The 27,235-nt window shown below is 52.2% G+C and overlaps 1 protein-coding gene across 1 annotated transcript; it reads right to left on the minus strand.

Moving 5' to 3' along the window:
* Window positions 1–9,849: 9,849 nt before the first annotated feature.
* Window positions 9,850–10,782, minus strand: LOC128947341 (olfactory receptor 14J1-like). Its single transcript, XM_054291594.1, has one exon. The coding sequence runs from the start codon at window positions 10,780–10,782 to the stop codon at window positions 9,850–9,852; it is 933 nt and encodes a 310-aa protein (XP_054147569.1).
* Window positions 10,783–27,235: the final 16,453 nt, after the last annotated feature.

A 27,235-nucleotide genomic window follows, 5' to 3' on the forward strand; every position in this document is an offset into this window, starting at 1 on the left:
CTTCCACACCCCCAGCACGGTCCCCTGCCTCGCGCTTGGCGTGGTGGAGCAGCTGCTGATAGGCGCCTTTGCTGGGGGCAGTTTACTGCCAAGTGGCCTGCCTGGCCACACTTAAGGCACGCCATCACGCTGGTTATTGCAGTTTGAACTGCTGCTTGGATGGGAGCTAGGTGTTCCTCCTTTGCAACGTGTCTGATCATGGCAGCTATATTAGACCCCTGTGGCAGTGATCTTAAAATGTCCTTGGTGGCTGAGTTGCATTGCTGGCGTAAGCACTCTGCCAGCACGGGATCCTTCGCCTCTGAGGGTAACGCAGAGAAATCTAATGCGGCCTGGAGCTTGTCCACAAATTTAGTGAAACTCTCACTCTCACCCTGTTTTATGGAAGACCATGGAGAGGGTTTGACTACCACTTTAGAAGCGTCACGGATGGCTTCTCGGGCAGCTCGGGTCTTTGTCATGACCTCATGGGCTCGCAGGCCCTCAGCCTGTTGCTGGGGGGTGATCATAGTGGGGTCTGTGCCCATAAGCCTCTGTATGCTGGAGCCGTGCAGTGGATGGTCTGCCCCTGTTACCAAGGCTAGCTGTTTCATGCAATTATCCTCCCATTCTTGTTTGAAAACGATCATCCCTGCACCATCGAATATCATTCTACACGTCTGCTTAATATCAAAGGGAAGCATATCGTCCCCACCAAAAAGGCCGTCAATAAGTGTGCAAACCATGGCAGAATTAATTCCCTTATCTGCAATCACTTTAACAATTGCCTGCACATCTTTCGGATTGACTGGTGAATAAGTCCTTTGGTTTCCGCCTGCCCCCTCAACACGGACCGGGAACACTAAAGTGGCAGACGGAGCCCATTCCGCGCAAGCCATTTTTATTTTCCGCCAGTTTGTAAGTGGGGTCTGGTTTTTCTCTGGTAACCCCTTCACCCAAGCGGGAGCGCTGTGGCTAGTGACCTTACATGCCGCTTCTCTCTCTCTGTTAAAGCCGGAATCCAGATCGGAATCCTCCGATACTATCTCGGGCTCGGAGCTCGAGCCCGAGTCCGAGCCGGAAGTTGAATAAGGAGACGCTTCCGGGCTGCTCTGCCTTTTCCCCGGACTGCGACCCCGCCCCCTCCTGCGGGGGTCAGGCCGTTCCCTCCCCCTGGGGTCCCCCCGCCTCCTGCTGGGGGAGGTCCTTGCCCTATAAGGACCTAATTTGAACTGAGGGCTCTGATTGGTCTTACGCGTCTCCACGGGGGCCGCCTCGTCTCCCCGCTCACCCGCGCATGCGTTGTTCAGCGGGCTGACCGCGCTTCTGCCCCCCGCCTCCTCCCTTCCACCCTGACCATGCGGTTCGGCGCCATTTTCAAACGCATATGGTGGGGGGGCGTTTTTATCGGTCCCTACGGGGTCCACTGATTCGGCCGCGTTCCGCGCCTCCTCCGCGAGCCCCCGCCAGAACGTCCACGGGTGTTCCCCCGCCCTCCAATGGTGAATCCGCTCGCTGAGGGGGGTCTGGCGTTCGCGCCTCCGCGCGCCCGCCCGGCTCAGGCCCCTCCGCGGTTTGTGTCGCCGCGCCCACCCCCAACTGCGGCACGGCTAATAAACAAGTTCGCGCGGCTATCCAGGTTTCTTGCTCTTGTCGAGCCTTTTGCAGAGCCTGGACAACCCTGCCTCACGATTTTAGGGCTTTCCCTGAGCCCGAGGACATGGTGTCCTCCGCCAGGGCTTTTGTACAATTATCCCACACGTCCGAATGTAGGACATCCACGGGGCTTTCAATAGCCCCAAGCTTAATCAGTCTCGGCAATGCGAGAGATAAATCCCTAAGTTTACATTCTATACCCCACTGTGCATGCATCTCTGTTACGACCTTCGCAATGGCTTCCATGGTCCACGCTGGTCCGGAGGCGTCCCTCCCGCTGTGGTCAGACCTGCTGCCAGCAGCCGCTGATCTCTGGCCAGGAGAATTCCCGAACCCCGGGCGCTGCAGCAGTCCCGGGTTCAGCACCAGTTTGTTGCCTTCTGGAGCAAGGCAGGCGATCTGGTTCAGACGAACAGCACGGTGGCCCACTCACCAGGGCCACTCGGGCCAATGACACACGCAGACATCAATGCGATGGACGGTCAAAAGGCGTTTATTATCTCATCTCTTGGGTTTTTATAGTCTAAGGGGTCTCTACGTCAGCGTGGGTCTGTCTTTACCATCTATGGTTAGTAAGAGGTGGACTGTTACTGGGTAGAGGATGGAAAGTTACTGGAATTTGGTTAAGGGAGGCTACCTTCCTATGTTAGTTTCTTATCTACGGGAAGCAGATGGTCTTATCTAAGGGGATCAAAGGGTCCTGGCTTTCCGTGACATCGCGAGATCTTCCGCAGCGCCTTTCCCTGTCTACCACATTTAGGACATTTTCCTGTTCATAAATTGATATATGCAATCTCCAGTCGTCTCTGAATCCAAGTACCTCCTCATGCAGTTTGACTAAATATGAAAATCAAGATCCTTCATGGCTGACAATCAATCAGACTCTGTCCCTACCCCCACCCCACCATTTCCCCCATCCAAGCCCTGGCACTCAGAGCAGCCTTGTGCAAACCTGAGCTCCCTCCAGCCCAGGCTGCACCTGCAGCTTTCAGCTCCTTGGCTCCAACTCCCACCTGCTTTTCTCGGAGAAGGAGCTGCCCGAGACACAGAGGGATGTTCATTCATTGTCAGCCAACAAAGCCAAGGGAAAGCACAGCTCCATCAAATGCAAAAGTCATTCTTCTCCCTGGCTTTGCCCTGCCCCTGATCCCCACAGCTTGTCCAGTTTCCTTCATCCCTCCAGTGCCAGGGACTCTCTGGGACAAGGGATCTCTGCTCTGGGGAAGTGCAAGTGCAGCCACTGGAGTGGGAACCACAAATCAGCAGGTTTGTGTCCTTGGAGGGAAAAGCTCTCAGGAACTGCTAAGAGTCAGAGGCACAGAAAGGTTTTTCTTCTTGGCCAACATAAAAAATGTGAAAATGATAAAATTTAATAGACATCTAAACTCTTCCCTCAGCTCCTTTGACATCCCAGCAGCATCTGACATGTCCACCACCCACAGGTAATTGGGAGGATTTTAGACAAAGGCATAAGAAGAGGTTATATGAAAGGTAAAAATACACCTAAGATGCTGAGTAAGGAGACATTTAAACTTCTGAAAGCTCAAAGCATGAAGCAATTCAAGGGAGACGCGTTGGAATGACCAGTGAACTGCTGCAGGAGAAAATCTGGGAGAAACGGGAAGGACATGGATGCAGCTGCTCTAAATGAAGAGATGTCCGTGGACATGGCCATTTAACCAGGAGAGCTGGAAACACCTGAAGGAAGAAGGGAATGAAATATTAGACTGAATGTTGGTGGCAAAGGTATAGGGGAAGATCAGTATTTCTTCTCCTGCCATCAGTAGATCCAGAAAACTCCTGTCCCTGGTGGGAAAACATTGTCATTTCTTCAAAGTATTTAAGTGACCCAGATAATAAAGATTTGCTTATATATGATGAAACCAACAGGTATTAACACCGGTGCCCTTTTCCAGGCAGATATCAGTTGTGTGCCCATGAACAGGCAGTTCTCCTTGTAGGGCCCCAGTATCCTGAGGTGCCAAGCTGGGATTGGCATCTCTTGGAGAGGAGCTGAGGGAGACCAGAGCAGCTTGCAAGCTGATGAGTCTGCTGGAATTCCATCCCCTCCCATTCTACAGTAGCCCTGCATTTCCCTGCTGCAGCCTTGGTCTCCAGCACAGCCATGGAGGCTCTTTGGGCTCTGCACTGTTCCTGCAGCCCCCAAGGGCAGCTGAGCTCTGCCTTTGGCACAGTCAGGCCTGGCCAGCGCAGGCCGTGCTCAGCAATTGCTTGTGTGTGCCTGGTATTGCTGTCAGCCCCAGCAGCAGCTGCGTGGCCCCTTTGTGGCCCTGTGCTGGCCCAGCCATGGTGGCCCAGCCCCTGTGCAGGCCCAGCCCAGGCCAGGAGCATTGCAGCTGGGAACGGTCCCTGTGCTGTGGTGCCCACAGCAGCCTTGGGGCTCTGTGCCCCATGGCCTCCCTGCTGGGCAGCCTCTGCCAGCTCCTGCAGAGCCCATGGCACCTGTGGGGCTGCACAGACAGCCCTACCCCAGGCTCTGCCGGCCTCTGGGCCAGCAGAGAGGCAGCCAGGGCTGGCTGTGGCTGGAACCAGGCCCTGAGCCCCGCAGGAGGATGGAGCTGGGCCGCAGCCAAACTCAGCCCAGGCCAAAGCTGGGCTCAGCAGCCAGGGCTGCCAAGGCAAGGGCACAGAGGCTGGCGCTGACAAATGTCCTGGGCCCCTCCCTGTTCTGTCCGTGCCATGCAGGGCACAGAGCAGCCTCCTCTCTGGGCCACTTGCCTGTTTGCAATGCCTTGCAAAGGCACTGGCCCTGCCCCACAAGGCCTGGCCTGAGTCCTGCCCCTGCACGCTCAGCCAGGCTGAGAAGGACACTGATGGTTTCTGGGCCAGGCTCTCTGAGCCCAGCCCAGCTCCCTGCAAGCTCTGCCAGCTGCCCTGAGCTCTGGGCAGCACCAAGGGCCTCTCCCCAGCCCAGCCCAGCCGGCTCTGGCCCTACAGCTCTGCTCAGGCCAGGCTGCTCTGGGCACTGCCCCACGGCCTCAGCCCCTGGTAAGGGCACAGCAGCAGCTGCAGCTGCCACAGGACTCAGCCACAGCCATGGGGGAAGGTGCTTGGCCAAGGCCAAAGGAGGCTCCCTGGCTGTCCTGCTCTCTGCTGCCTGAGGTGCTGAGAGCTCTGCAGCCCCCACTGCCATCCCATCTGCCCAGGGCAGCACAAGGGCCCCGGCCTTGGGGCCCTCAAGTGCTGCTCCTGGTCCAGGCCCTTAGGCCCATGCCAAAGCTGGGGCAGCCACAAAGCTGTGCCCATTTCTGTTCATTGCTGCTCTGCTGGGGATGGAACCTAAGCCACTTGGAGGCCGATGATGAATTTTACTGCTCCAGAGGCCTCTTCTTTCTTGAGCTTTTTGGTTCAGGAATTCAGTTAGAAAAGCTCATAAATATTTGTTCAGAATACCCAAACAAGACAAGTCTATGGGAATCATTCAAGTTTTTAATTCATCTGTGGTTAATTAGTCACATTGCAGAAGTGTATTCAAAATTAATATACTATATTGAAAACAATGAAGAGAGAACTGTTTTGTCTTGTTCAGTTGTCTTTTCCAGTTTAGGTTGATTTCAGCAATGTCCAATTTATATTGACCCCCAATACCTTCTAATGCATTTGAACAGATATGAAAATCAAAAATCATCATCGCTGACAATCAATCACACTTTCTCCCTACCCCCTCCCCAACACTTCCCTCATCCAACCCTTCTACCCATTGTCTCCCACCAGGACCCCTGGTGAAGAGTCTAGCTCTGTGTTCTCCATCACCTCCTTGCTGGCACTGCCAGGCTGGGATGAGGAGCCCCTCAGCCTTCCCTGCTCTGGGCTGGACAAGCCCAGCTCCCTCAGCCTCTGCTCACAGCCCAGGGGCTCCAGCCCCACCTTGGAGGCCCTTCCCAGACCCTGCTCCAGCTGCCAGACATCTTTCCTGCCCTGGGTAACCCAAACCAGGCCACAGTGACCTGGATAATCCCTGTCCTTGATGTCCTGGTCACAAAGCCCTAGTCCCTTGTCTCCATGTCAGGTTCTGGGGTGGGTCCTGTGGAACATCCTTTGGTGGAGGCTGTGGCTCCAGGTGGGCTGGGGGGATCCCAGGGGACAGGGACCCTGATGGGCATGAACAGCATTGGACTTTTTGGGAGAAACTGTGAGGGGGAGCTGAGGCGGAGTGACTAACCCAGTGACCTGACACAGCCCTGCTGGGCTGTCACAGCCTGTGCTATGATGTCACAGCCCATTCTCTAATGTCACACAGCTGGTCTCTGATGTCACAGCCAACTCTGTGATATCAGAGTCTGCTCTGTGATGTCAGACCTCTGCCCTGTGATGTCACAGAAATGGCCTATGATGTCATAGCTGCTCGACGACCCCACATAACCCACTCTGTGATGTCACAGCCCACTCTCTTACCTCATATTACCAGATGATCAGTTGTCTCACCCAGGTGAGCTGACACCTGGAGCTTGTTCTCCAAAACCCCAGGCCTATGGAAACCACACAGTGCCCATTGTGTGAGAAGCGGACCTGGAAGTTTACCAGCCTCAATGTCATGCCAGCTCAGCCAGGCCCACTGGAACATTGGGGCCCATGAGCACCAGGGACCACCAGAGAGACCCCCCAGGATGGAAGAAAACAGGGGTAAAAGGGAGGGGAAATATGTTAATGATTTTGGGGAAATGATTATCATAATTATGTTCAGTCCAGGACAATCAATGTATATGTGTGCAAAATACAGAAAATAAACAGAAACTTTCCTGTGCTCAGCATGCAGGGCTTTGGGAGGAGCTATCCCCCGTGCATCCAGCTGAATAAAGAATGTTGCTTCTAAGTGCTACATTGGGGTTAAGGAGTTTTCTGTTTTACAAAATTTTTGTTAACACTCCCACTGCCAAGAAAAGCTGTCTCCTGCTGTTCACAAACAGACAAGGGCGTGTGGCAGATGTGGGGCTTGGAGGCTGCCTGGGGCACAGTGACCATGAAATAATCAAGATTTCAATGTTCTGTGAAAGAAGGAGGGGCAGCTACAAAACTTCCACACTGGAATTAGGAAGGGCAGACTTTGGCCTGTTTAGGATGCAGATTTGGGGAGTACCAAATAAGTACTGATTTTTTTTAAAGAGAAACAGCCCTTAGAAACAAAGGGGACTGGGAAAGATGGACGCATGTCAAGAAAGTAATCTTAACCGGGAAGGAGCAGCCTGTCCCAGTGTGGCAGAAGATGAGCTGGTTAGGAGAATGACTGGCCTGGCTGCCCATGGAGCTTTTATGGGAACTCAAGGGAAAAAAGAGGATGCAACTTTGGACAGAAGGTCAGGAAAATTAGGAAGTGTTTAAGGATGGGTTTTGGTCATGCAGAAAGAAAAGCTGAGAGGCGAAAGCTCAATTAGAGCTTAACATGGCCACTTCTGTAAAAAAATAATAAAAAATGTTTCTATAAATAAATTAATAGCAAAACGTGGGATAAAGAGAACCTCTACTCTTTCTTTGGATGCAGTGGAGAATAGAGTAGCTAAAGATAAAGAAAAGGCTAAGCTACTTAACACCTTGTTAATCTCAATTTTCAACATTCTGACAGGTTGCCCTCAGGACAAGTGTTCTCCTGAGCTGGCAGATGGGCACAGGGAGGAGAACAGCCCCAGAAAACCAGGAGGAAGCAGTTGGTGACCTGCTGAGCCACTCAGATGCCCAGAGGTGTGTGGGATCAGATGGGATCCATCCTAGGGGGATGAGGGAGCTGGTGGATGAGCTCCCCAAGCTGCTCTCCATCATTTACCATCAGTGCTGGCTCAGCAGGGAGGTCCCAGAGGACTGGAGGTGCCAATGTGAGCCCATCCCCAAGAAGGGCTGGAAGGAGGAGCTGGGCAACTCCAGGCCTGTCAGCCTGACCTGGGTGCCTGGCAAGGTTATGGAACAGATCACCTTGAGTGCCATCACAGGGCACCCACAGGATGGCCGAGGGATCAGAGCCAGCCAGCAGTGATTTCAATATCTGCATTGATGATTTGGATAAGGAGATTTAGTCCACCATCATCAAATTTGCAGAAGACAACAAGTTGTCTGGGAATGTTGATCTGCTGGAGGGTAGGAGGGCTCTGCAGAGGGCCCTGGACAGGCTGGATCCAGGGCCCAAATCCAACAAGGTGCGGTTGAACAAGACCAAGTGCTGGGTCCTGCACTTTGGCCACAACAACCCCTGCAGGCTGCGGACAGAGTGGCTAGACAGCAGCCAGGCAGAAAGGGACCTGGGGGCACTGAGGGACAGCAGGCTGGACATGAGCCAGCAGTGTGCCCAGGTGGCCAAGAAGGCCAATGGCTCCTGGTCTGGATCAGGAATGGCGTGGCCAGCAGGAGCAGGGGAGACATTCTTCCCTGTGCTCAGAACTGCTTGGGCAGCACCTTGAGCACTGTGTCCAGTTCTGGGCCCCCCAATTTAGGAAGGCAATGGAGGGCCTGGAGCGTGTCCAGAGATGGGCAACAAGGCTGGGCAGGGGTCTGGAACACAAGTCCTGTGAGGAGTGGCTGAGGGAGCTGGGGTTGTTTATTCTGGAGATGAGGAGGCTCAGGGAGGACAAGGGAGTGTCAGGGCACAGGTTGGACTTGATCTCCATGGCCTGTTCCAACCTTGCTGATTCTGGGATTCTCTGAAAGTACCCTTGGAGCAGTTGCAGGAGGAGCCCTGGGCATCCTGTTCAGCAGCTCCAGCAGCCCAGGTCCCTCAGCTTCTCCTGCCAGCCCCAAAGCCCATCCTGTCAGTCCCGCAGAACCTCTGCAGCTCCTCCTCACTGCCCAGAACAGGGAGCCCCAGAGCCAGACACAGCAGCCCAGATGTGCCCCCCTGGCCTGGGGTGCCTCTGGCAAGGGAGCAGCTCGAGGCAGTGCAGGAGCCTGCAGACAATTCCTGCAGCACTTGTAGGATGATCCTGCTGCCCAAGGGATGTTCCCATGGTGCCAAGTCAGGAACTGCAATGGGGAGTGGGGCCAGAGAGGAAAGGGCAAACAGGGATGGGCTGTTTGCTGGGGAGGGAACAGGGGTGGGCAAAAGGAAGAAATTTGTGGCAGGGAACAGTAAAGAAAGCAAAGGTGGAGACAAAGAAATGCTCAGGGCAGTTTGGGGGTGGCTGCCAGGCAACCCTGGCTCTGAGCAACAGCGTCTGGAGTGGGACAGGAGACTCTCAGCTGATGGGAACAAACTTTCTGGCTGACTGCAGAGGCCAGGACAAAGCTGAGTGGTTTCCCTGGTGTCCCCAAGCCCTTGCTGGCCCAGGGGCTGATGGCATTTGCTCCCCCTCAGGTTCATGTCCCCACTGCAACAGCATGGGGGTGCTCCCCCTGCTCTGTGCAATGCAAACAGGGGCTCCTGAGCCAGTGCTGCTGTGTCTGTGCCTGCAAGGATGGGGCACCTGTGTGAGCTGGGGGAGAGGCCAGGGCTGCAGAGGGGGGATGTTGTTGGCAGCTCCATGAGGACGCTCTGGGACGCTGCCCTGGGCTGTCCAGCACACTGGGGATGGATCAGCCCCTGCTCTGCTGCTCCTTCCCTTCTGCCCCAGGGCATTTGCAGAGCCCCAGCCATGCTGTTTGCCCCCAGCCTGCCCACAACCAGCCTGGGGCTGCTCACGGGGCTTTTCTGTGCTGAGCATTGGCTTGGGCGTGTTCTTGAGAGAGCCTGGGCAAGGAGCCTGGAGCCCCCAGGCCCTGGGCTGAGGCGTCAGCGCTGCCCCAGCAGTGCCCATGGCCTGTCCCTGCTGCAGCCCTGGCACTGCCACCCCCAGGGCTCTGCCCGGCCCCGAGAGCACTCAGGCCCTGCAGCAACACCAGGGCCACCAGGGCAGCGGGGCAGGGCCACGGCAGCAGCACTGGCAACACCAAGTGCTGCTGCTGCTGGGCACAGCTGCTGGGCCAGCACTGATTTGGCCCCAGCTCTGCACACAGATGTTGCCGCTGAAGCTCCAGAGAAGGCAACAAAAGGGCATCTCTGCAGAAAACTCTGCTGGGAGTTCCTTCAGTTTGTTTAAAGCCACCAAGAGCACAGCCACAGGGAAGGTGGAGAGAAAAAAATTGAGAAACGGCACAAACAATGACATTTTTGTTGACAGTATTTAAGAATTAAAACAGAGAAAAAAAAATCCAAACTCAAAGAAACAAGAAGTTTCAAAGAATTTATTATGAGTGACTTTTATTACGAGTGACTTGCAGAAATTGGCCAGCAGTTTAATGTTCCTGAAAGCATCCAGTCATCAGCCTCCACACTGCAACCTTGAGCTCCTGGTTCCTCAGGCTGTAGATGAGGGGGTTCAGTGCTGGAGCCACCACTGAGTATAGAATTGAAACTGACAGATCCAGGGATGGGGAGGAGATGGAGGGGGGCTTCAGGTGAGCAAATGCGGCTGTGCTGATAAACAGGGAGACCACGGCCAGGTGAGGGAGGCAGGTGGAAAAGGCTTTGTGCCGTCCCTGCTCAGAGGGGATCCTCAGCACAGCCCTGAAGATCTGCACATAGGAGAAAACAATGAACACAAAACAACCAAATGCTAAACAAGCACTAACAGCAATGAGCCCAACTTCCCTAAAGTAGGATTTGGAGCAGGAGAGTTTGAGGATCTGTGGGATTTCACAGAAGAACTGGTCCAGGGCATTGCCCTGGCACTGGGGCAGGGAAAATGTATTGGCTGTATGCATGAGAGCACTGAGAAAGGCACTGGCCCAGGCAGCTGCTGCCATGTGGGCACAAGCTTTGCTGCCCAGGAGGGTCTCGTGGTGCAGGGGTTTGTAGATGGACACGTAGCGGTCGTAGCACATGATGGTCAGCAGATAAAACTCTGCTGAGATGAAGAAGAGAAAGAAAAAGAGCTGTGCAGCACATCCTGTGTAGGAGATGTGCCTGGTGTCCCAGAGGGAATTGTGCATGGCTTTGGGGACAGTGGTGCAGATGGAGCCCAGGTCGCTGAGGGCCAGGTTGAGCAGGAAGAAGAACATGGGTGTGTGCAGGTGGTGGCCGCAGGCTACGGCGCTGATGATGAGGCCATTGCCTAGGAGGGCAGCCAGGGAGATGCCCAGCAAGAGGCAGAAGTGCAGGAGCTGCAGCTGCTGCGCGTCTGCCAATGCCAGCAGGAGGAAGTCCCTGATGGAGCTGCTGTTGGGCATTTACAGTGGCTTGGCATGGGGATCTGTAAAAAAGTAATCATGGAATACTTGGGTTTTGAGAGTACTTTAAATATCCCAGGACAGCTTGGGGGCACTTTCCCCCCACTGCCTGCCCAGGGCTCAGCTGCCTGGAGCTGTCCCTGCCAGCAGCTGCTTCCCTGTGCCCAGGGCTGGGCCCTGCCAGTGCTGCCAGAGCCCAGCCCAGCCCTGGGGGCTCAGCTCTGCCCTGCAGACCCCTCCCAGCTCATGCACTGCCCAGGGGCAGCTCTGGCTCTGCAGGCTCTGATGAAAACATCAGTGCAACCCTGAGGAGGCTGGAAAAGTGACAGTGATGCTGCCTGTGAGAGGCCCTCTCTTGATCTCTGTCACTGCCTGATTTATTTGATCTGCGATATTTTTATTTCTTATTCAAAACCTGAATTAAGAGATAAATATCTATGTGCAATTTCCAATCCAAGTATCAGAGACAAGTAGATTTTTAAAGCAAAATTTTCCCTTTTATGCAGCCCCTGCCTTGCTGTGCTCCATGTATAATCTTCTTGGAAATGTTCTGCAGTTAAATGCCATGCTGGGAGCAGTCCTGAACAATGCAGCATCCTCCCCACACAATGAGAACACTTCCAAGCCTTACCAGCTGTCTACTCCCACCCAGATCTTGTCCCCCAGTGCTGGGAGCAGCTGCCAGGGCTGGCTGAGAGCTGTCCCTGGCAGGCAGCAGAGTCCCTGCCCCAGCACAGCGCCCTGGGCTGCAGGACCCTGCTCTGCAGGACAGCCATGGGCACCCCTGGCTGCTCTGCACAAGAGACAATCAGAGAATGTACTCACAGGGTCTGTAGGCATTGGGATGCTCCAGCTTTAGGAGATGGCTCCTGGAGCTGCAGCTGCATTGTCCTGCAGCCAGAGGTTCCTGTGCCAAGTGCTGCCAGTGATTCTGCCCCAGGCACTTCTCAGCCCCTTCCCAGCCCTGACTGATTGAAGCTCTTTGTGCGTCTGTGCTGTGCCTGGGGTGGCTGCAGGCAGTGCCCAAACCCTGCTGGGCTGGGAGAAAAGCTGCTCATCAAGAGAAATGTGCTTTTGAAGCTTTTCTTGGTTACCAGGAGCTGCCTCTGTGCCAGGAGCCCAGCCCAGCTCAGCAGCACAGACACAGCACAAGGACTGTAATGAGCCTCTGGGGCTTTGTGCTCAGGCCTTGAACATCAGTCCCTGAGAGGCAGCTGAAGAAACTTCTCCAGAACTCCATGGCAGAATCCAACTCCAAAGTTTGTTGGACTTTTAATGGGTCCCACTGAGGGACACGACTGAGAAAGCGTCCCCAGGCCCGAGGCAGAGCAGAGAACTGGAGGCAGGGATGACAGGTGGGCACAAAGAGAAGCCAAGTCTTGGTGCCCTGGGGCACAGCAGCAGGGTCTGTGCCACCAAGGGCTGGGAGGAGACACCTTGTCCTGAGGCCCTGGGGCCTCCTGGCACAGCCCCAGCCAGGCTGGGCACTGTCAGCCCCTTGTCCTGCCCTCAGCATCCCCCCTAGCCCACATCCCAGTGGCCTCAAGGTTCTGCTGGAAGGAGTCCCTGGGGAGCCTTGCTCAGGAATGGCCCTGGGGCTCCTGAATGCTCCCCAGGACTGCAGGTTTTTCAAAGGACTTTGGGTTTGGCTTTTGCCTTGGAGTCCCTGAGAGGTTTGTGCAATCATGGCCTCCAATTATCTGCTGTAATTAGTCCCTGGAGAGGCTTTGTCAGTAACAACACTCAGTGGGCTCTATAATGCTTCAGGGTACTTCAGTTATTTTAAGATACTTGGTTGTTTCCCTTTTGATAGACACTCTGTGAGAGGTTTGTGCAATCATGGCCCCAATTATCTGCTTTAATGAGTCCCTTGAAAGCTTTGTACTGACACTTAGGTGGGGCTCATTAATGCTTTGAGATACTCAAGATTTTTAAGGTACTTTGAATTTTCCTTTCTATACTCTGATTCTCTGAGAAGATTTTGTGCCATCCTGGCCTCCAATCCTGTCTTCCAAGGAGCCCTTTAGGAGCCTGTGTCAGAGATGGACCTCAGTGAGATCCATTCAAGCTTTGAGACACTTTGAGTTTTTCCTCTGATTTTGACTCTTGGAAAGGTTTGTGCAATCTCCTCTCAGGCCCTGAGGTTAAAGGGCTCAGCTCCAAATGTACCACAGGGCTCATTAGGACCAAGCAAGTCCTCACAAACCATGGCTCTGCCTTGATTTTCCTCAGCTCTGGAACAGTTCATTAGGAATATTTCCTTTTGTAGTTTGGAGAAATATTTCAAAGAGCTTCTAAGAAATATGTATTCCTATCTTAAGGAATGTATTTTATTACTGTTCTCTGTAGAGAAGTGGTCATTGCAGCATTCTGTGATTGATTTTGATCCAGGCTATCTCCTAAGGAGGTCTGGCGAGGTCAGTGAAGTTGTACCTTGAGAGCTGACCCAGTGTGGACAACCTTGCCCCAGATTCCCCATCTCCATGTGAGAAATAATTTTTACTTTCAAAAATTTAAATACTTTATTAAGACCTTATAAAAATACAACAGAAGACTGAATAAAGAAAACAATACAGCATCAGGGGCAAAAAATTCAGTCACCATGTGCGTATCTACAAAATGGATGCTCTGTCTTTTATACCTCTAGCCCCTCCCAAAGTCTTGTCAATCCACTCCTTCTTTGCTGTCCAGTGGTGGAGATTACTGTCTTACATCTTGATTGGAGGTCAGGTGCTGCCATAGTAACAAGCCAACCCTTCCAAATGCCCTGACTACTGAGGCCATCCTGTGATAACAATGCAAGGGGGAGGGGAAGGATAACTATACATATACAAAACTTTTCATAACATATATTTAATGTTCACTCTTTAATTGTGAGTGTCAACCATAGGATTACTCATCTATAATAAACCCCCCTTTTCTTTTTCTAGAAGTCATTGTTTTCAAACAATTGATTCAAAAATTTTCTCTCATTTTTGAATGAGTCATACCAGCATCTGTTGATGTGGGCAAGGACAGTGGGAGCAGGAGAAAAAATCTCAGGTTTTCCTTAGACACACTTATTTGGAATGAACAAAAAGAGATCACAGAGGTCCAGTATGGCTTTGACTCCCATCTACCGTGGCCTATGTGGCTGCTACCCATAGTCAGTGTATCTTAGGGATGAGTACAGAGGCCAACTCAGTCTGGCCCTCCAGTCCCTGTTGAATTAAAAGACCACTGAGGAACGATAGAGGTCTGGAATGGCCTTTTGTCCCTACCTTACCATGCCTACGGGGTTGCTACCAACAGCAGGGCTATGGAGCCTTCTTGGTAGCAAACAAAGAGGCCAACCCAGTCTTGCCCTCCTTCCTTTGTCTTATTTTCTTGAAGAGGCTGTCCCAGTACCTTATACAGTCCCTTGTGTACTTCCCCTCAACAGATGCTAGTAATTCTCACCCAGGAAAAAAGGAAGAGTTCTCAAGCTGGTTGGTGGAAGCTTGACTCCACTTTTTGGGTATTTTGGTGTTTTTCTGGTTGTCTCTCAGTCTCTGCTTGAGAGTCAATCTTGTTTCACCCAGCCTGGATGTTGTAGTCCACTCTTTGGGCTCTTCTACTGGGCCTCTGACTCTGTTGGCATGAGTCCATCCCCTCTCTGCAGTGTACGGCCGATTCGGTGGTGAGCAGTACCTGAAAGGGACCTTCCCACTGAGGAGTTAGGGGCCGATCTCTCCATGACTTAATCTCACCCAATCCTTGGGATTAATATTATGGATTCTGAAATCCAGGCCGGTAGTTTGAGGAATTGCCCCTTTACGTCGTATCCCTTCTAAGGTTTGTGCTATAGACAAAACTTATTTCTTGGCATTGGCTTCCCCTCCCTCATAGGTGGAAGCCTTCTAGGGTGAGGTCAGGAAGGGTAACCCAAACATAATTTCATAGGGTGACATCCCCATATCTCACTGGGCTTGGGTTCTAATTCTTAATAAGGCCAAATGGAGACATTTTGTGCATGACATTTGGGTTTCAATCATTAGCTTAACTAGAGCTCTTTTAAGAGTTTGATTCATTCTCTCAACCTGACCGGAACTCTGTGGATGCCTTGGTGTCCTGGTTTAGGGCAAATTTGTTAAAGAATTTGCAAAGGAGGGCCCCTCCAGAAAGCAAACCCACACGGCCCCTCCCCACAACTGGTTCGGGAAGAATTCTTCGGAGAGAAGTGGAAAGAACCTGTTTATTTAACAGGCACAGCACCCCCCAGCACACAAAATTAACAATACCAGATGACACCACTCTGAGAAAGATGACAAAATCAGAAAGTCTCTTTCGGGGGAGGTTGCTCTGTTCTCAGTCCCTCTGGTGCTGGGGCAGCTGCTGCAGGCCAAAACAGTGCAAATCCTCGGTGTTCCCAGGTCCCAGTCCGGAGCAGGTTCGAGATGGTCACAGAAACAGGAGAGGAGAAACAGTCCAGGAAGGAATTTGGACTGTTTAGCTAGAACTAGCTAATAAGCAGAGGCCAAAGCAGAGCAGAAGCGAGAGCAGAAAAGAGAGCAAGCACAGCAGCAAGCCGAAAGCAAGAAGCAAAAACAGCCCTATGTATTGCCTGTCTCTGTGTCCCTGATAAGAGAAACCCAAACAAAACTTCCACTCTTCAGAGCCAGTCTTAAAGGCACAGAACATATGAATGGGGATACAAGCATCATAACGTCACCCCAGGACACTTGGATTGTGAAATTCTTATTTTACTCCCAGGGCTTGAACAACTTTCTGCAATATCTTTGATGTAAAATGAGTTCCCCAGTCGGGTTCAATCCTGTTTGCCCTCCCACATCAGGGAATGATTGATTCTAGAAGTGTTTTACTTACAAAATTGGCATTGGCTTTCACAGTGGGTACCATTTCTACTCAATGAGTCAAGTGATCTACCATCACTGGCAAAAACTTCCACCGTTGTATGTGGGGAAGCTCAGTAAAGTCTACTTGGATGTTTTGGAAGGGCCCTAATGCTAGTTGTCACCCTCTTCTGGGAGTTTTCCTTGTGATTTTCTTATTCACTTGTTGACATACCACACTCCATTCAGTTACTTGCTTAGCTATTCTGAAAATTCCTATGCAGTCCTAATCCCATAGAAATGTATCACTTAGCACTTGTGTACCCGAATGTGTTGTTCCATGTATGCCTTCTAGCATTTTCCTGGCCAGGAGTTTATTCAACACTTGCCTCCCATCTGCTAATCTCCACTTCTCTTTTTTATCTTTCTTGGCTTCTCTTTTAAGGAGTTCTTCCTCTTCTGTCCCACTGAATATGGGGACTTTTTGCATTTCTCTCATGGGTGTTAATACTATTATTACTTTTTTTGTCTCTGATTCATTGCATTTTTAGCCTCTAGATGAGCCTAACTGTTCCCTCACTCCTCCTGAGTTGCCCCTTTTTTATGTCCTTTAACATACACAACTGCTACTTCCTCTAGTAATTGTAAGGTTTCTAACTCTTCTAAAAGAAATTTTTTGTGAATCAGTCCATTTCCCTTTAAATTGAATAGCCCCCTCTCTTCCCAAATTTTTCCAAAGGCATGCACTATTCCAAAAGCATATTTTCAATCTGTATCTATTGTTCCAGTTTTCTGTGGTAATGTTTCCAGAGCTTGTTTTAGGGCATTCAACTCACACCTTGGGCTGACAAGTTGGAAGGTAACTTTCTCTTTTCTAGCTACCAACCCTTCATGCCCTATAGCGTACCCCAATACCCTGTGCCCCTTTATTACCCATGAAGATCCATTGATGTACAATCATTTTCCACCTTGGAGTGGTTGATCTGTTAGGTCCTCTCTTCTTTTAGTTTGATAGTTTATAACCTCTAGGCAATTATGTATTAGTTCCTCATCTGGTTCTCCATAGAAAAACTGGGCAGGGTTGAGTTGGTTACACACAATTACCTCTAAATCATTATTTATTAAGATGGCTTCATAATTTAACATACAGGAATCCGTGAACTATTTCTCAGCCTTTTGGCTTAGGATACTTCTAACTGAGTGTGGGGTATATATTTTCAATTTTCCCCTAAGGGTTAATGTCTTGGTTTGAAGAGAGGTGTCTGCTAAGGAAGGCAGGACCTTCCCTGGAAGTGGAAAATGTAAACCCCCTCCCTCTGAATTATTATAATTTTGAAATTAAGGGGGGTTCTCAGGCAAAGATATGGAAGCAAGAATAACAGTTCTTTATGAGGGAAGAAAATTAAACAAATAAACCATGCAGTAATACAAACAGCACTGACAGAGTCAGAATATGACCTGACACCCTGTAGGTCAGGGTGCTGGTAGCAGTCCAAGTGAAATGGTGGCTGAAGTCCTCCTGAAGTGGCAGATGTGGTTCTGTTGAAGCAGTGATCCTGTAGAAGGGTGTAGTCTTCCTTTGAAGATCCAGTGATGGTGTGGATAGGCCTGGTCTTCCTCCGGGAATCCAATGGAAAAGGCTGCTGCTCCTCTGGGAATCCAGTGGAAAAGGCTGTTCTGGTGTCCCAAAATCTCAGATTATATCTAGTTAGGAATGCTTGGCTCCTCGCTCTGGGTGGAGCATCTCACAATGGGATGCTGTAATTTTGATCAGTCATGCAGTGACACTCAATGGCTCATTAACAGCAGATGTCTTCCCAGAGGGAGGATTGGTTTGTGGAAGAGATAAAGAAAACTGCCCAATTAACAGAAGATAACTGCCTCACCTCTAACAGATGGGAACAGAACACACATATTGCCTTGGAATCCATGACATTATCCACCCCTTATTCTATTTCCATCTGCATCAGAGTAAAACCGTACACACAGTTTTCACTTACGACTAGGTTTCCTTGTAGTACACAACAGCTTTCTCCGTCTTTTTGCATTACCCACCAAATGTAACCAGGTCCTTGAGCAAAAACAATCCCACAGAGGGGGTTGTCTTTGCCTGGGGTGGAATTAATACAAACAGTCTTTCCTAAAATACCTTTCATGTGTACAACAGGGACTTTATCTCCTTCCACTATGTGCAGGGGTTCAGACTGGGCAGGATCAGCTCGATTTATGGACCCTCAGATGTTGACCATCCAGGTGGCTTTTGCTAAGTTCATTTGCCAATTTCTAAAAGTTCCGCCACCAATTGCCTTCAGAGTCATCTTAAGTAGTCTGTTGCACCGTTCAACTTTCCCAGCAGCTGGTGCATGATAGGGGATATGCTATATCTATTCAATACCATGTTCTCTGGCCCAGGTGTTGATAAGGCTGTTCTTGAAATGAGTCCCATTGTCTGACTCAGTCTTCTCAGGGGTTCCATGTCTCCACAGGATTTGCTTTTCCAGGCCCAGGATGGTGTTCCTGGCAGTGGCGTGAGGCACAGGGTAGGTCTCCAACCATCCAGTGGTGGCTTCCACCATGGTCAGCATGTAGCGCTTGCCCTGGTGTGGCTGGGGCAGTGTGATGTAGTCAATCTGCCAGGCCTCCCCATACTTGTACTTGGACCACCGCCCACCATACCATAGGGGCTTCACTCACTTGGCCTGCTTGATGGCAGCACACGTCTCACAGTCATGGATGACTTGAGAAATACTGTCCAGGTTAAATCCACCCCTGGGTCTCGTGCCCAATTAGAGGTGGCATCTCTGCCCTGATGACCTGAGGCATCATGGGCCCATCAAGCTAGGAAAAACTCTCCCTTCTGTTGCCAATCTAAGCCTATCTTGTACACCTCTATTTTTGCTACCTGATCTACCTGTTCGTTGTTTTGGTGTTCCTCATTAGTCCAATTCTTGGGGACATGAGCATCTATGTGGTGGACCTTCACAGGTAGCCTCCCTACCCTGGTAGCAATGTCTTTCCACTTATCAGCAGCCCAAGTTGGTTTTCCTCTACGCTGCCAGTTAGCCTCTTTCCACCTCTCCAGCCACCCCCACAGAGCATTGGCTACCATCCATGAGTCAGTGTAGAGGTAGAGCTTTGGCCACTTCTCTCATTCTACAATGTTCAGGGCCAGCTGAACAGCTTTGAGTTCAGCAAATTGGTTTGATCCACCTTCTCCTTCGGTAGCTTGTGCAACCTGTCGTGTGGGGCTCCATATGGCTGCTTTCCACTCCTGGTTCATCCCTACAATTGGACAGGAACCGTCAGTGAAAAGACCGTAGCGTATTTCCTCTGGGAAAACTTGGTTATATGGAGGAGCTTCTTCAGTCCATGTTGCTGGTCTTGTTCTTCATCTGTGACACCAAAATTTTCACCTTCAGGCCAATTTGTAATTACCTCCAGAATCCCAGGGCCATTCAGTTTACTTATACGGGCAGTGTCTCTGTCCCTCTGGGAGCCTCTCAGGAACCCTCAGCCAGTCCCGAGCTGGCAGACACCGGGGGGCAACCCCGACACGGCCGACAGTGGGGAGACACTCTCCCAAGCCCCGAGGGTATGGAGGGCACGTGGTCATCTTTGCATCAGGAGAGACACCAGAGACATGGGTACAAGATAAAGGGCCGACTCTTAGCAGGGGTTAATCCCAGGTTTTATTCTAGGAGTCCCAAAGAAGCCCCTACACCTCAGGGGGCTCCTGCTGAGAGCCCTGGGAGATGTGCCAAGGTTACATTTAAAGGGAGGTGGAAACCAAAAGTAGATAACATTTTACTAACCAATAAGTGACCCTAAGGGATGGGTACTGGGGGACAGACATTTAGGACAGCATATAGGGCAAGGCTTGGGGTGCTGACCCCCGGCCTCTGGCTAATCACTCGACATCCTGGACCAAAGCTTCTAGATGGAGGGGATGGGATGCTGAGTGATTGACAGAGAGCCAGGGTGGGGGTTTGGGGGTGATCTCAGCAAGGGAAAGGGATTACACAGGTAAAGGGAGGGGGGTACCATCTGGGATGAACCATTTGGGAAAAATACGGGGATTCAAAAACAAAACTATTACAAAATATTATAAAGTACAAAAGCACACTACGACACACCACCCAGACCTGGTGTTTGCTGCACAAGCGCGCAGATCCGGAAATTTTCCAGGGCTGACACAGCCCAAGTCCAGCAATTTGCTGGCACAGAAAGCCAAAATCCGGCAATGTCCTGATGCCAATACAGGTGCTCAGACCTGGTGTTTGCTGCCACTGCCAGTGCCCAGATCTGAACATTTCCCTGTTCTGGCAGAGCCAAGTCCAGAAATTTTCTGCCAAAGAAAGCCAAAATCTGGCAATTCCCTGCTACCGTCATTGGCAATGCCAAGATCCGGTGTTTGCTGGCACCACCTGAGTCTAGTGCGGGAATTTCCCGGTGCCGGCACAGCCTGAGTCTAGTAATTTTTTGGCAAAGAAAACCAAGACCTTGCAAATACCTGGTGCTGGCCCCACCCAGATCTGGTGTTTGCTTGCACTGCCAGTGCTCAGATCCAGCAGTTTCCCAGTGGCAACACAGCCCAAGTCCAGCAGTTTGCTGGCACAGAACGACAAAACCCGGCAATTTTCTGGTGATAGCACCGGCAGCACCCAGATCTGCGTTTAGCTGGCACTGCCAGTGCCCACATCTGGCAATTTCCCTGTGCCAGCACAACCCAAATGCAGCAATTGTCTGGCAAAGAAAGCCAAAGCCCGGCACTGCCCAGATCTGGTGTGTTGGGGTTGGTTTAAAAGAAGAGGGAGACCTCGGCTTAAGGCCATGGGAAAACCCTCTTTAGTTGGGGTCAGCAGGAGCTCCCGCCCATAATCCTCTTGTTCAGTTATGCAGATTGTTGCTAGAAAGTTCTGAGCTCTCTTTGCTACCATTGGTTACTTTATACTGCAAAAATTGTAATATTCTTAATCGTTCCTTTCTCTTGGATCCTTCCCTCAGATCCCACTTTTACCCCTCCCCACATTACATTACATTATATAAATGTATAAATATCCCTGCTATACCCTGGACCCAGGCTTCTTTCTGCTTCTCTCTCCGTACTGTGCACGCCGTCCTGTTTGTTCTGTTTGCCTTCATTAAAGTTCTGTTTCCAGAGCACCAGATGAAAGCAGTCTCTGTCTGTAAAGTGGCCAGAGCTGGTTCTCAGAGAAACCACTGGTCAACGGTCTGGACGAGGACCAGAAGGTTTCACTGGTGTTTGCTGGCACTGCCAGTGCCCAGATCTGGAAATTTCCCTGTTCTGGCACAGCCCAAGTGCAGCAATTTACTGGCAAAGGAAGCTAAAACCTAGCAATTTCCCCTTGCCAGCAGCCTCCAGTCTGGAGTTTGCTGGCAGCAGGACCCCAAGAAAGAAGGAAAGAAGGAAGGAAGGAAAAGAGGATGGGGTCCAGATTCAGTCCTTCCTGGAGCCTGGAGCCTGAAATGAGCTGTTTGCTGGCACTGCCAGTGTACAGATTGGGAAATTTCCCTATTTCTGCCCAAGTCCAGAAATTTGCTGGCACAGAAATCCCAAATCCAGCAACTTCATGCTACTGGGTCTGGCACTGCCCACACCTTGTGTTTGCTGCACAGGAACCCAGATTTGGAAATTTCCCGATGCCTTCACAGCCCAGGTCTAGTAATTTGGTTTTAGCTAGCTTAGGCAGAGAAGTTCCTTGGACTGTGACATTGCTTTTTCTTGGAAGTGTTTAAACCCACTCTCGAGGGAAGTCTTTTCCTCAACTAGTAGGGGGATGGGCTGCTGGAACTTGCTTTCTAGATGGACTCCTTTTGGAGGTTTCCTCCCAAAATTTGCCTGAAACCAGCACAAATAGTCACAATGAAAACTTCACCAGTTGCTCAACTCCCCAGTGCAGCAGGAAAAGAAAGGACATGTAAAGCTCTCCAAACATTTGTCCTGCTTTGCTGTAAAAGTCGTGCTGCACACAGTGCGCAGTGTGGAAAGCCAAGAGAAGCTGCAGCTGATGGCAAATCTTGTGACAGAAGCTTGACCTTGTTCTCAAGAAGAGGTTCTTGAGAAGAGAAGACCGGAGAAGATTCCTGGAAAACTGTAACAGCTTTCCAGAAGTGAAATGAAAATGAAAGAAACAATCCAAGATGTTTTCCTCTATTTATTTTTATGCTCTCCTTTTCCATGTGGCACTACTTCTCCATCCCAGTAATTCCAGACACACCTCACCTCTAAGATCAGTGACTTAGCGAGTTTTAGACACTCTAAAATACCATGAGCCACACACAGTTTTCCTTCCCCTGTTTTTACTGGAAAGCAACACTGGAAATATAAGTGCAGTGCTTGGGTCAGGTAGGAATCCTACCCCAAGGGAAGGTGGCCCGACAGTGTTTGACCCTCAGCAAGGACAATGCACAGCAGCAAGCGAGGGGATCGCTGTGCCAGTGCGCAGGAGTCAGGGCTCTGCATCCGGGCTCAAGGCTGCAAAGTTCCCGTGTTTGGGCAGACGGAGGGGCTGTCCCCGGGGCGCGCGGGGCTCGAACGTGGGGCTCGTGGGGCGAGCGGGGAACGGACACGGGGACGAACGGCCCCGGTGCTTCAGTTGCAGCAGCGGCAGCGGCGGCGGCGGCGGCAGCAAAAGCAGATATTCTACAACACTCTCTCTCTTTCTTTCTCTTTCTCTGCCTTTCCCGCTGTCGGGCACCTTTCTCTCAGGGTCCCTTGCCCGGCGTCCCTCTCCTCTCCCCGCCTCTTTCTCCCCCGCCGGGCTGGGCCATGCCCCCGGCCCGCCCCCGGCCCCGGGCGGGGCTGCCCCGTGCCCGGCCCCGGCCGTCCCGCCGCGGTCCCACCTCCGCCCGGCTCTGGCCGTACTGGCGGTGGCGCTGTTGGGCGGGCATCAGTGCCTGGTGCGAGGGCGGCATCGTCGCCCTTTGCCTCCGCCTGGCCCGAGCCCAGCCCCGGCTCCGACGCAGGCTCCAGTCCCGGCCCCGGCCCCTGCCCCGGCCCCGGCCCCGGCCCCGGCTCCTCCCGGGGCCCGCGGAGGACACAGGCGGCGCGGCCGCTCCCGCCGCCTCCGCTGCGGCTTCCCCGGCCCGAGCTCCGCCGCTCGGCAGCGCGGCCGCCAGCCCCGAGCCTCCCGTGCCGCGTTCCCGGGAGCGAACGCCTGGGCATGGCCGGCCCGGGGCGGGTGAGGGGCGCTCGGGGGCCGTTGCTGGCCCCGGACCGAGCGCTGACGGCCGCGTCCCGCCCGCATGGAAGACGCAGCAGGGCCTGAAGGAGCAGTACAGGCTGGGTTCGCTGCTGGGGTGCGGCGGCTTCGGCAGCGTCTTAGCGGCCACGCGGCTCTCAGACGGCGCCCCGGTGAGCGGCGGACGAGGAGGAGGGGGCGGAGGAGGAGGAGGAGGAGGGCAGAGAATGGGGCTGGGCAGGGCAGGCGGTGAGCTGAGCCCGCTGCTCCCCTTGACTTGCAGGTGGCCATCAAAAGGGTGCCATGGAACCGCGTCCTGCATTGGGGCGAGCTGGTGAGTGAGCGGGGCCAGTGGCAGAAGCTGAGCCGTGCCGGGCAGGGATGAGCCGAGGCCCGGCAGGGTGGAAGCCGCCAGGACGCCCCGAGAGAGAGCGGGCGTGGGGCCAGCGCAGGGCGCAGAGCATCCCGGGCTGGCTGAGGGCTTCACGAGCCCCGACACGGCATCGGCCCCACTGACGGCATCGTGCTCCTCCCGCAGCCCGACGGCACCAGCGCACCCGTGGAGATCGTGCTGCTGGCCAAGATGTCCACTGGCTTCCCCGGTGTGGTCCAGCTGCTGGAGTGGCTTGAGCTCCCCAAGGACATCTTGATGGTGCTGGAGCGGCCAGAGCGGTGTCAGGACCTGCATCGTTTCATTCGGGCACGGCGGTTCCTGCCCGAGGAGGAGGCGCGGGAGCTGTTCCGCCAGGTGCTGGAGGCCGTGCGGCACTGCACCAGCTGCGGGGTCCTGCACAGGGACATCAAACCAGGAAACATCCTGATTGATCTGGCCACCGGGCAGGCCAAATTGATTGACTTTGGCTGTGGCACCTACCTGCAAGACACAGCCTACACTCACTTTGCAGGTGAGCCCACGCAGGGCTCCTGGGCCCAGCATCTCATGGCCCAACATCTCCCAGCCCAAGCTGGCTGTGGCAGCAGGGATTCTCTCTTTTGCGGCCCTTCATGGCACTGAGTCTTCAGCTGAGTTTCTTTTGAAACTCAGGGCTGAGTGGGCAGCCATCTTCCAGCCTTGCTGGCAGCCTTTGCCCCCCACTCTGCCCAGAACTGGTGCTGGGGCAGCCAGCCCAACAAAAACACCCGTGGGTGGGGGTAGCAGAGAGGGGGGACTGGAACCTGTGCCCAGCCGGTTTGGTGTGCAGGTGAGAAAGGGCTTGGACTGCTCCACTCACCTGGTCTGTTGGGGTTCATAATGTTTTTTGGGGCAATGCAGGCAGGGAGGATGAGAGCATGGTTTTTCCCAGCACTGGGTGGGTTCTTCCTTGTTATGGTCAGGCCTTGCCAGGGCTTCCACTGCCCTCTTGAAACACCAGTGGCTTCTTTTCCAACCCAAGTCTGTACACAAGTCCCAGGTGCTGGTGAGAGGGCAGTGCTCACCCTGTGTGCCACTGGGGCAGCCCCCGTATGCCCAGGGATGCTGGGGCCAGGCTCTGGGAGCAGCAGCATCCCCCTGATGAACTCCATCTGTATTCCATAGGAACACGGTCATACAGCTCCCCGGAATGGACCCACTTTGGCCGGTACTATGGCAAGCCAGCTACCATCTGGTCCCTGGGCATCCTGCTACACCAGATGGTCTGCAGGGAGCACCCTTTCAGCAGGGGCCAGAACATCAGCTGGGACCATCAGCTCTCACTGCCAAAATGGCTTTCTCAAGGTGGATCCTCATCTCTGGGCACGGGGGGAATCCCAGTGCTGGGAGACAGCAGCGGGCTCGTGAGCATCCTGCACTGGCAGCTGCTGAGGAGGTGGCAAATGTCCTGCTCTCCTCCAAAACAGGGAGTTGATGGGAAAGTTCAGGCCCAGCTTTGAGCACATCCAGCATGGCCTGGGCATGGGAATGGTGGGCCAAAGCCAATAGGAGCCTTCTCCAACTAACTGGTGGTTTCTGGTTTCTCTGCCCAGAGTGCTAAGATCTGATCAGGCAGTGTTTATCCATGCTGGACTTGGAAAGGCCCTCATTAGAAGACCTGTTCTGTCATCCTTGGATGCAGGATATTAATCTGCCCTGAGAGGATTGAGTCAGACAATGGGACTCATTTCAAGAACAGCCTTATCAACACCTGGGCTAGGGAACATGGCATTGAGTGGGTGTACCATATCCCCTACCATGCACCAGCTTCAGGAAAAGTGGAGAGGTGCAATGGACTACTAAAAACCCACTTGAAAGCTTTGGGTGGGGGATCTTTCAAAAATTGGGAGCAGCATTTAGCAAAGGCCACCTGATTAGTTAACAGCCAAGGTTCCACCAACCGAGCAGGTCCTGCCCAGTCTGAGTCCCTGAATGTAATAGAAGGAGACAAAGTCCCAGTGGTACATATCAGAGGTTTGTTAGGGAAGACTGTGTGGATTAATTCTGCCTCGAGTACACACAAACCCATTCGTGGGGTTGTCTTTGCTCAGGGACTAGGTTGCACATGGTGGATAATGCAAAGAGGTGGAACAACATGATGTGTACCTCAGGGAGATCTGATTGTGGGGTGAGAATGATATGCAAATATCACTGTTCGTTGGATGTTATTGCCATTGTCTGTACATTAAAGCACACAGACATGAGATAGAAGGAAATGTGTAAGTGTCGAAGGTGTGAGCAAGTGAAAGATGGAGAAGGAAATGTGTAAGTGTCGAAGGTGTGAGCAAGTGAAAGATGGAGTTTAGAGGCAGTAAAGTGAAAGTGGGGAATCCTGCAGCTCTGTAGTATGGGGCCTGGATTCAGTGGTCCGGTGTGGGGATGTGATGAGGGCGTGATGGGTATTGCTTGTAATTTTGGGGAGAACAGATGGAAGTTTTATGTGAATAAAATGCCTGATGTATGGTAGTGTGAAGGTCTGCCCGAAATGAACGGGTGACGAATGATTTTTGGGTGCAAAAATAACCAACAAAGGCACAGGGGTTTTGCAGTAACAAATCAGCAAGGTGCAATTTTATTGATTATAACTAAAGTTAAATATGCATTTGGTTAGGGGATCCGGGGAAGAGAAGGGTAAGACAAGGGAAAAAGGGAGGAAAGAAGGTCAGGGAATGGGGTATAGCTACCAAAAGGTGATGTCTTCGGGGTCCCGCCACCGAAACTCGCTGGTACACGTCTTGGGGAGTACTCAAAGGGCAGCCGGACCGAACCCCAATATATATACTGTTCTTGGTTGGGGGAAGGGTGGCTGAAATTAAGTTTCCATGGAGGGGAGAAGTCCATTGTTTTCATGGCCGAATGCTCACAGGTACGTTAGGTTTTTCCCCCTCCCTGAGTTGGGAGGGAGTACAGTCCCAGTCTCTGGAAGGAGGTTGCCATGGGGGTGCCATGGGGGTGCCAATAGGGTGCCAGAGGGGTTCTTGGTTTCTTGATGAGGGGATTCGCATCTCTGTAGGTCCGTCACAGTGGTTAAAGACAGGCAAGAGGGGTCTTCTCATGGAGCGGGGGGGGGAGCCACCCCAGAGCTCAGTCCAGCCAGATCAGGAGTTTGGAAGAAAAGTCCAGTTCAATTGTCCAGAAAAGGGCAGCATGCCCCCTTCGAGTACAGCATGGCGTGTTCTGCAAACACCACCTATGAACACACTAGATAAGCATGAGACTTTCTTTCCCAACTGGCTCAACAGTTTTTAACCCTTCGGTGGTTCTCATGACAATTGTGAGGCAAAAAATGAAGGATTTTCAGATGGACTTCTACAGGTAGTATGTTGACAATATGGGGATAAGGGTTGGAATGTCCTAGGGTGAGATTATAATGCTTGTATCCTCATCCGTGTGTTCTGTTTATGCTGGATATCATGTTCTGTGCCTTCAAGACTGGCTCTGAAGAGTGAATGTTTTGTTTTGGTTTTGCTGTTAACCTCCCACAGCTGGCGGGCACAGATACAGGGCAGTACATAGTGCTGCTTTGCTTTTTGCTTTGCCTTTCGCTTTGCTCTTGCTTCTGCTTTGCTCTTGCTTTTTGCTTCTGCTCATTAGTTAGTTTAACTAAGCAGTCCAAATTTTCCCTAGACTGTTTCTCCTTTCCCTTTTTTGGACCTACTCAAACCTGCTTCAGACTGGGACCTGGGAAACACTGAGAGTTTGCACCTTGTGCCCTGCAGCAGCTACCCCAGCACAGGATGGACTGATAACAGAGTGACCACCCCCAAGAGAGACTTTCTGAAGTTGTCATCTTTTTAAGAGCGGTGAAAGAGTGGTATCATCTGGTATTGTTCCTTTTGTGTGCTGGGGAGTGCTTTGCCTGTTAAATAAACAGGTTCTTTCTCCTTGTCTCCAAGGAATCCTTCCTGACCCAGTTGGGGAAAGGGGCCATGTGGGCTTGCTTTCTGGAGGGGCTCCCTTTTGGAGGTTTTCTCCCAAATTTGCCCTAAACCAGGACATTTACCTACTCCCATTGGGATGAACATTAC

This window comes from Melozone crissalis, unplaced genomic scaffold (assembly GCF_028551555.1).
Source record: "Melozone crissalis strain CALT ecotype California unplaced genomic scaffold, PUWL_Pcris_2 ptg000096l_1, whole genome shotgun sequence".
Classification (NCBI taxonomy): Eukaryota; Metazoa; Chordata; class Aves; order Passeriformes; family Passerellidae; genus Melozone; species Melozone crissalis.